Below are 10,348 nucleotides of genomic sequence, written 5' to 3'. Positions count from 1 at the left end.
AAAGACAAGGTATCAGGAAAAATTATACATCAAATATTTTAAACTAAAGGGTTTTCTTAACATTTGTATAGCATATTTTCTATTTGAAATTGCTATACACAATTCCTGATTGAGACCTTACCATCTCTGTTAAGTATTTGAAAATCATGAATGATCAATTTTGTATGCTCAATTGGGTGATGAATTTCAAGAAATACTTTGTAACCAAGAATTTGTAGAAGTTGAAATTACATTTGAAAATTAGTGGCTCTTTTTCTTCCATTGAAAAATGTAATATTAAAATACCTTGGGGAAAAGTTTTGAATACAATCAAAATTTGCATATTAAGTAAGACCAAAATGATGGTGCCTTATTTTGCAGAAAGCACATGGCATTGTAATAGTCATGGGCAGCTAGCTTGGATGCCTCCAAATTGATGCCTCCTGTCAGCTCCGAATCAACAAAGGAATCAGATGTGTGTGAGGTTTGGGCTGCTGCTGAATTCATCAGGAACCCACCCTGCCTCCTTGTCTCCCACATAAATGCATGTAGATTTGGTATTTGAGATAGGCAAAACCTGCTGGACTCAGGTCACTTCTGGTCCACAAGGCCAATGATTTCTACCAACTTGCTCCATGCCCTGCCTGGTGAGACCACAGGGAGATGCAGTCTACCCTACTCTGCTCAAGCCTGGCCTCTAAGGAGTTCTCACTAGAGGCTGTGCAAGGCAGTTAGCCTGAGGGCTTGCATGCCTGGGACCTGCCTAGGTGACCCAGGGCTGAGGGATCAGTATCTCAAGGTACACCGTCCAAAACTGGTGAAGGGTGAATTTACCCTGCTTGCAAGCTTATGAGCTAGTGCCAGTTTCACAGGCTCTGGCAGATTCCTGGGTCAGAGGCAAGGACTGCAGGCACATTAGGTAGCATGAGCTTCAGGTTGATATCAGTCCTACTTGCCCACAAAGTGCCCCAAAGAGGTACTGTGGGATAGCCCAGATGGTTGCTGCACACATTGTATGATCTTTATCACAGCTGAGGCACCCCAGGCTTATGAAACTCCTCCAGTTATAAGAGGGGCTGTTTTGCAAAACAGGCCTGCCCAACCTTTGCCCTGTAGTGAGACAATCTTGTCAGCAAACAGGCCTAGACAAGCATCTATGAATAGTCTGGGACAACAGCAGCCATGAGATGTGTATAAATTGGGAGAATGTCCACAGAGAACTGCCCAGCACATACCTGTATCAGCCACGTGGTGCCTGATTAGGAAGCCCTGCTTTCCTAAGATAAGAGGGAAGGAATCCCCTAGGAAAAAAGAAAGGACTGATGTCACGGAAGCTGACAAATCACAGATTGCTGTCACCAGTTTGGTCTCACTAAGGTTGAGGAGCCCAACCTCACCTCCCCAGGCTTGTGGTTAGGCCAATGCTCAGCTCAGTATAATAAGGAGCCTGCCAGCCATGCTGTCATACATAATGCTAAGCTAGTTGAATATTTTATAAATTTATACCAATACATAAAAACTATCCATTATACTCTGTGGGACAAACTTCAGTGACTTTAAAAAATTTTAGAACTGTCCATATTTTTAATGTAGTTATGGAATATAGCCACAAAAAGATGAAGGATCTATAACTGACTTCTCACAAACTGAGCAAGATTTAGACTTAAAGTAGTAAAAAACAAGTGACCTCTTAGATTAATACACAAGTTTCTAACCCCAAAGGGTTTCCAATCCTATGGAAACGTAAATGATTTACAGAGACCTAGTAGAAGGAAATGCCAGGTGACATTCAGACTAGGCACAGTGGCCTGGTACACTCAAGTGTGAGTCTCATATGACAGAAATGTTTCTCAGTCCTACTTGTAAAGAAGTTGGGTAGATACCAAGAGTGCAAGAGTTGGACAGAACTAACTCTAATCCTAACTCTAACCCCCTTCTTTAAGAATGACCTTGAGCATGTTAAATTAACCTTACCTTCATCCTTGCAGTGGAATTACAATTATAAATGAGAAGATTAAATAAGATAATGCATGGTAAGCATAGCAATAGCACTTGCTACTCTTGAAGGGGAACCCAGTCAACGTTTCGGTTAACATTCTCCCAGTCATCTGTTTATAGATGTTACATTTGTTTATGCATAAGTACACGTATAAAATGTGATATATTGTATATCCTATTTTAGAAAATGCTTTCCCAGCTGAAAAATACTACCTAAAATTTTAATACCTGTTTTCTCCAAATTCTTGGATTTACTCCTGAAGAATCAGTCTGAAACAATTAGCATCTCACCTCCTTATTATCAGCATATCAAAGTTTACTACATTTTAAAAAATATATCTAGTTTACTACATTTTAAAAAATATATCTAATAAAATATACCTCACTTCATTTTTATAAGAGGTACAAAATCTACAGTTAAGTTTTTTTCATTAATTGAACCCTGTTATAACACAAATCCTTTTTATGGAAGTGCCTATCTGAGGGGAAAGGTGCCTTTGGAAACCTGCAAACTGGGTTAAGAGGTGGTAAGGATTCATTATGTAAGATTGTGACCATTTAGTCATACGTTTATTAATAACTCACTTACATAACCTTTGCTATTTAATCCAGGCACTATGTTCAGCTTGCATTTCTCAATAGGAAGCCCCCACCCTCAGGCCGACACGCACACGCCCAGGCAGCATGCATGACTGCTGACTGACACTGTTTCCATCAGCTGTTTATTGAGTGTCATGATCACAACTGACATTACAACCAATTATACAAAATAAAGTGGACACAGTCTTGGACAAAGGCCATACATTTCACAGTTAATGATGAAAGTTAGAAAGGTTAACACAAGTTCTGTTAGCACTTTTCATAAATAGATTTGATTTGTGTAAAACATTAATAACTACTCTGAAAGTTAAAAAAAAAACCCATGTTGATCAAAAGTATAAACTAAAAATTTACTAAAGGAATGATACTTAAGACAACTTCAAATAAATGAGCTCACCTCTTATCTTCCAGTCTTTGACATGTATTTTTACTAATTTACAGAACCTGGGACTCAGTATTTTTTTTTTTTTTTTTTGCAGTTTTTGGCCGGGGCCGGATTTGAACCCACCACCTCTGGCATATGGGGCCAGCTCCCGACTCCTTTGAGCCACAGGTGGCACCGAGGACTCAGTTTTTATAGTTAGCGATTTCCTGTGGTTACTGAGAGGTAGTGAAATCATGAAAAAAGGAACACTTCATTTCTTTGTATAAAAGCCTGCCTTGCATACTGATCACTTCATGAACCCCCAAAAGTATTATTTTTATAGAGTCAAAGGTCCATTTATTGCCCATTAAAAGTAATATAAATGGAATGTCTGTCTCATCCCCCTCTACAGTTGCATGTAGTGAAATTACATTGCCACTAACAGCAAAGATAACAATGGTAGACTGATTTTAACAGAAGTCAGAGCCAGAAGGAAAAGACGGCCATATGGGAAACATACAGATACGGAGGTAAAAATGAAAACCTGAATCGTATAGACTATTGACTTTTACACTGACACAGATTAAACACCCACACAGAATCTCAATTACATGGAGGTGAATCCCACGATGGTTTAATTGCCCATCCCCATCCCCAAATGTCGAAGTGAAATGAAACTCATCAAATTATAGATGATTGTCTTATTTCACTTAAAGACGTTATCTGTAAATAAGAAAAATCAACTGTTAATGGCAAAAATACTGTGTATTGCAAACATACAGAGAAAGACCAGCTTGTGACAGTGAGAACCTGTCCTGAGGCTTAGTCTTTGGAAGATTAGACAGCAGCACGGGCCGGCCACGTGTGAGGTCCTGTCTTCAGGCCTCTGAGGTGCGTTCTGTGGGTCAGATGTGTGCTCACCAGCCTATGCAAGGGTCTGGGCAGTCCCGCAGGTAAGTTTCATACTGCCCTCTGGTAACATCGATCAAGGTTGTGAATGCAGTCAGCTGGAAGAAAATTATTTTCACTTTAAGGACATTTTCAATTCCAAGATGGCCTGGCTTATAGAATGTGCTTTATGAAGTTATTTATTTAACATTAAATAATAAATACTGATATATTGCAATGCATTATGTAGTTAATATCTTTAAATTTATATAGTACGTTAAGGTATTTATATAAGGTATTAAATAATTAGCGCCACCTAATTCCACAGAACCACTCTTCCAGGTCATGAGTATAAAGAAGCTCAGGAGAGAATCCTGGTTCTCTCTCACAGGAGCTCACTCCTGAGCAGTACGTTGCTGCACCACCAATGCTTAACAATGAGTAACTGATGGTCACGCGAAGCCTCCTGGTGTACACTGGAGCACCAACAGTTCAGCTCTGGTTATCCTTAAAACATTTTCCATATAGTGAGGGGAATTCCGCAGGCACACGCCCGACACACAGAATGCCGACTTCACGTGGGCAGGAGGAGCGGAAGGAAGGCTTTCTGCAGAAGCCCAGATGAGTTTGTTCTGGCAGGGGGATGGCGGTGTGTTATTTTAGGGAGAGTTAGGGAAAAGGGCCAAGACGAGAAGGAACCAACGGGATAATCAGGGAAGCACCTCCAGAAAGAACATTCAAGGAATGACTATTAGCAGATGGGATGCTTAGAAAATTAAAAAAAATTTTTTTGTCTATAGTGTGAAGAAAAGATAAAAGGATGTAATAAAGTTTAAAGGAAACCTTCACCCGCCGAGACACTGAGCTGTCTCTGAAAACGGATTTCAGACTTTGTTTTGTCAACTTTTAGGTGTTAGTTATCGAGTACAGCGTGAGACTTCTGACAGACAGGGAGAAGTCAAGAATAAAATGCTAGGCTTAATCCAAGTGCCACGTGAGCAAAGCACACTGACTGATCTGGGCATCAAGCCCCAGTGGTCACCTCCTTGGTTGCATTGCAAAAGTTACACTTTTAGCCATACAAAAACCTTTAAAAAAATCAGCCTTGGTTTTAGCCACACAAAAATATTTATGTTTTAAAAAAAACATGCTCAGGGTGGCACCTGTGGCTCAAAAGGGTAGGGCTCTAGCCCCATATGCCGGAGGTGGTGGGTTCAAACCCAGCCCTGGCCAAAAAAAAAAAAAAAAAAAAACATGCTCAAACTGATACACGATCACAGGGAAAGATACAACCTAAGACCAAATTCTTTCTCTAAAAGAAAAAAACAGATACTTTTAAATACCTTATTGAGGACAGGTTTTGTTGACAGAACATCATACAGGGTTGCAAAGGAGATATTCTAAAACACAAAAATAGTTTTGTTCAGGAAATCAAATCAGAAGCCAGCAGCTTTATCCACACAAATAGGTCATTATAATCTAAGACATTCTTCAATCAGATTGTTTCCACTCCCCCTAAACAATCTTCCCGGGCTCACTGTTAGAAAAGGGGCACAGTTTTAATTTATTGCTTTTCATTCTCTCTTTCCTCCCCTTTCTAAATTCTTTTTTGTTATTCAACTTTACAGAGTGGAATTCAGCATCAGATTAACAAAGGGAAAATACAGCAAAATTTTGTTCTTTTTAAGTCAAACAAACAGAACAGAAACTCAGTGGAGATTGTGTAGAGACACTGAATAACGAAGTTTATAAATTCTTTGAAGGCCAAAGAAAAATGCCAAAACTGAGAGAATCTTTAATGGTGACAGTTTCTTTCTACATGTGACACTGTAAAGGTACCTCTTGAGTTATGCGGTTCAAACACATCTTTGCAGGCGTCCTGCGATCGTCAAGGAAGAAGGGACTTTTCCAACGGTCATAGTTAGTTTGTACCACATACCATCGACCATACTTAGGATCAAGGCTAGACACAAAAAGAGAGGTTCTCTGTTAGGTTACATAACCTTAAAATTGTGCCTATGTCAGTTTATGCTTTACTTTCTCATTTTGCTTTAACAAACATACTTACTCATATATATCCAGGGATTCTTTTCTGCCTCGTGTAATCACACAGCCCTCCCCAGACTGGTTGCCTCCCAGGATAAAGTACGCTGGGGCCAGTATCTTGGTCTTGGTCAATATGTTCTTTGCTTCTTCATAACTAGAAGAAATAGAGAAAGATTCAAATCCAGAAACATTTTATTTATTTATTTATTTATTTATTTTTTACTGAGACAGAGTCTCACTTTGTCACCCTCTGTAGAGTTCTGTGGCATCACAGCTCACAGCAACCTCAAACTCTTAGGCGCAAGCAATTCTCTTGTCTCAGCCTCCCAAGTAACTGGGACTACAGGCACCTGCCACAAAAATGAGCCCAGCTATTTTTTGTTGTTGTTGTTATTTGTTTGTTTAGCAGACCCAAGCTGGGTTTGAACCTACCAGCCCTGGTGCATGTGGCCAGCACCCTAACCACTTAGTTACGGGTGCCCCAAATAGAGAAAAATTTAAATTAAAAAAAAAAAAAAAAAAGAAATGAAACATTTTTAGTTGACTTGAAATGGAAATATTTAAAGCTCTTTGGAAACTACAGGCAAACAAGTATCTGAGGAACATTATCTTTTTAAAAGGGATGGTAAGCAACAGCTCTGGGGGGAACAACCCTGACTTCTGTGTGGTGAAACTAAGGTGGAAAGAGGAAATTCTGGAAGGTCCCTCAAATCTGCTGGAGAAACAAAATTGCCTTAAGAAGTCATCCTCTACCCCTTATTGTCTATGCCTTTCACTCAACAACAGGACAAAAGGAAATAATTATAATTATAGACTGCCATAATAAGATTTCTGTATCAGAGCAGAAAAATAACTTCTAAGTTAATATGCATTATCACTTAGATGGAGATTTTATTGTATAATTCTTCTCTGGTGCATGGGGGATTATTATTATTATTATTATTTTGAGACAGAGCCTTGAGCTGTCCCCCTGGGTAGAACGCTGTGGCATCACAGCTCACAGCAACCTCCAACTCCTGAGCTCAAGCGAGTCTCCTGCTTCAGCCTCCCAAGTAGTTGGGACTACAGGCGCCCAACACAATGCCTGGCTATTTTTTGGTTGCAGCCGTCATTGCTATTTGGCGGGACCAGGCTATATTCGAACCCACCAGCTCAGGTGTATATGGCTGGCGCCGAGCTAGGTGATTACTTTTGTACACCAAAAACATCCCTAGGGTACCCTTCTTAGTGTCAATATCCCTAGATATCCCTACTACTTTTTAAATAATTCATTTCCTCACCATAAAACACACAACAGATGTGGCCAGGCACGGTGGATCACACTTGTAATCCCAGCACTCTGGGAGGCTAAGGCTGGTAGACTGCCTGAGCTCACAAGTTCAAGACCAGTCTGAGACAGAGAGAGACCTTGTCTCTAAAAATAGCTGGGTGTTGTGGTGGGTGCCTATAGTCCCAGCTACTCGGGAGGTTGAGGCAAGAGAATCATTTGAGCCCAAGAGTTTGAGGTTGTGGATGGCGCCTGTGGCTCAGTGAGTAGGGCACAGGCCCCATGTATCAACGTTGGCGGGTTCAAACCCGGCCCAGGCCGAACTGCAACAAAAAAATAGCTGGATGTTGTGGTGGGCACCTGTGGTCCCAGCTACTTGGGAGGCTGAGGCAGGAGAATCACCTAAGCCCAGGAGTTGGATGTTGCTGTGAGCTATGATGCCATTGCACTCTACCGAGGGTGACAAATGAGAGACTGTCTCAAAGAAAAAAAACCAAGCAACACATGAACACCTGAGTAAATGAGCATTAAGGTTCACCCAAGATCTCAATGTTTGTCAAGTTGAGGCTTGGGACGTATTTTTATATTTCCAATGAGTAATTTAAAATAAAATATTTGATGATAAAGCAACCAACCACTTTACCTTGTACTGTTTTCCAGAACTGATCTAGTGATAAAGCCTATCCACATGGCATCTTTCTTTCCCAAAATCCACTCTAGGATGCCTGGAAGAGATCAAACAGCGTCAGGACCTGGAAGGGTTAGACTGCTCAAACACACTTAAACAGGAGGCACAGTCCAGTCCTCCTCCCAAGACAGCTGTAAGAACGCTCTACTCACCCAGATAACCGCCGTCCATATTGAAGCGTTCATTGAGTGTAAGACTAAATAGTCCCTGAGAAAGAGACAAAGCGGTGAAGTCAGAAACTTGGGCTTCCTCTGTAAGGCCCTATCACTATTCTGCATAGTGGAGCATAAAGGGCTGGGTAATGGGAAATGCAAAGATAAATCAAAACCATGTGTTAACAAGGCTCTTTTAAACGTTTAAGGCATTTGCACATCTAGGGTGTCAGATAAGCTGGTGGGATATTATTTAGACAGGAAACTAAGGAGTAGAGAATCGATGCCTGACTTGCCGAAGTGAACAGGACACCCAGGGCCAGATGCCAGACTCTGATCCTAGCCTTGGACACCTGGCCAGAGAACAGGCTCAGAAACCTTCGTTTCCTTTCTACTCTTCTCTACCATGAGATTTTACACCTAGGAAAGGGACGAGAATTACAAAGGGATGAACAGGGGCTTCCCCCGTAGTATTCTTTTTAGGTCCTCATTTTCTTAAGACTCCACCCTTTCTTTACAGATATGGAAAGGGGGACACACAGCTACCTGAAGAGTTACGTGACAACAGATTATTCCTTACTGGTTTGAATCCTGTTAACATGCCCACGTAGCCAGCAAAGCTTGAAGCCTTGAAGACGGTCTTATTGTTTCTCTGGAAGTCCAAATTCACTGTTAAAGGTTTTAGTTCCTCAGTTACGACCCAGGTATTATTATTTATGTTCCACCTAGAAAAGACAAATTTCAGTGACACTTAAAAACAATGATGATGAATACGATGACGAGAGTCAGGCATTATACTATGTGGTTTACAATATGGGTGGTTTTACGCCTTCCTTTCCAGATGATAAAACTGAGACTCAGAGAAGTTAAGAAGTTAAGCTCTCCCAATGTCACACAGCCTATGAACAGTAAGCCCCAGATTCAAATTCAGCTCTCTGATTACAAAGCTCTTCCTTTTTCACAGAAAGGTCAAGATGACAAATAAAACAGGATGCAGACGAGTGGCCTTCAAACATCTTCCAGCTTTTTGTTTACTAAGTGCAACTTCTCAGATACAAACTTTCAAATAATCAAGTCAAGTGTGCCCAGCTTGTCTTAACGTTTAGGAATCCATTTATCTTCACTTGCAGTCATGTTCTGGCCATAACTGGGGAATGGCTTTTCATCAGTGTCATACAATCTTCTCCTTCTATAGCATGACACGTAAGGTGTTCTTTACTCACCCAAGAAATACTCCAAAATCCATGTTTCTCCCATGTAGTAGATGACCTACGTGAAAGTAATCAGAAGAGACCCAGCACGGGAGTTAAAATAATATAACTAATGCTAAATCAAAAACCAACACTTTCATCTAACTGAAACCAACTGTTTCATCTAACAGTAAGAATTAAGAAGCATCCTGATATCCTAAGCCTTAATAAGACGAAACTGTTGTCACTGTCACATCCGCCAGATACTCCACAAAATATGAGAGTACAGGGGCTCTAGATAAGATTAGAATACAGGAAAAGGATCACTGGTCACTCTTTGGCCGATTATAACATGGTTCTGGCAAAGTTATCCAGCCTCAACTAATGTGACATACCAAATGTCTCCCTTCAGGCACTGTCACCTACAGCTGGACACCTCACGGGCTGGGGGCAGGCAGACTGTTTTACCCAGACTAGATCAAAACTCAGCGTGAGTCAGGGTAAGTGAACGTGTGCCTTGTTTGTACTCTGGGGACAAGCCAGGAAAAATATGGGACAGTGAGGCTGGTGTGCACAGGGTGCCTTAGCTGGGAAAAGATGGGAAAATGTTTGTTCTGGGCCTCAAGAAAAGCAAAGACATTGTTCCCTATGTGAAGACAATATCATTTCTCTTATGAGTATTTCTATCCAATAATGCAGATAGGAATAAATAGACTATAAGGAAAGTAACAATATTTCTATGCCTGAAACAGTCCTAGGTTTGGGGGGCACCTGAATTAAACTTCAATAGGTATTACAGTGGTCTTAAGGACAGTTTTCAATGTACTTAAGAAAATTCACCAAGGTACACGAGCTATATGTGATCTACACAGAATTCACCTAGCAAGTTCATATTTTTAAACGTTCTAATTCCACTTATTTAGCGTTTCCCTGATGCGGTGCCCAGAGCTGCCCACTGTCCCTCGGCACACACTTACCTTCTTTATCTTCTGTTATTATTGAAGTGCACATGGTAAAAAATTCATAAAAAATATTGAATGAAATAATCTCTCCTGTGAGAAAAGAAAGGACATTTTTTTGTTAATATATAGGACGACAGGCTCGGCGCCTATAGTTCAACTGGCTAAGGCGCCAGCCACGTACACCTAAGGTGGCGGGTTCGAATCCCCAGCCCGG

The 10,348-nt window shown here is 40.8% G+C and overlaps 1 protein-coding gene across 1 annotated transcript in view; it reads right to left on the bottom strand.

Annotated features, from left to right (window-relative positions):
* Positions 1–3,630: 3,630 nt before the first annotated feature.
* The window catches only part of ASAH1 (N-acylsphingosine amidohydrolase 1), a 31,208-nt gene continuing 24,490 nt past the window's right edge, over positions 3,631–10,348 (bottom strand). Inside the window, exons 6-14 of the mRNA XM_012810025.2 lie at positions 10,150–10,224; positions 9,206–9,251; positions 8,563–8,707; positions 7,983–8,037; positions 7,786–7,867; positions 5,898–6,029; positions 5,669–5,792; positions 5,173–5,229; positions 3,631–3,948 (exon numbers count right to left, since the gene is read on the bottom strand). Coding sequence (XP_012665479.1) covers positions 3,859–3,948; positions 5,173–5,229; positions 5,669–5,792; positions 5,898–6,029; positions 7,786–7,867; positions 7,983–8,037; positions 8,563–8,707; positions 9,206–9,251; positions 10,150–10,224 — 806 coding nt within the window. The 3' untranslated portion in view covers positions 3,631–3,858. The remainder of the gene's footprint in view (positions 3,949–5,172; positions 5,230–5,668; positions 5,793–5,897; positions 6,030–7,785; positions 7,868–7,982; positions 8,038–8,562; positions 8,708–9,205; positions 9,252–10,149; positions 10,225–10,348) is intronic.

Source organism: Otolemur garnettii, unplaced genomic scaffold, assembly GCF_000181295.1.
Source record: "Otolemur garnettii isolate 467f Iridium unplaced genomic scaffold, OtoGar3 scaffold00121, whole genome shotgun sequence".
NCBI classification, from domain to species: Eukaryota; Metazoa; Chordata; class Mammalia; order Primates; family Galagidae; genus Otolemur; species Otolemur garnettii.
This window is presented reverse-complemented; position numbering and strand designations above follow the sequence as displayed.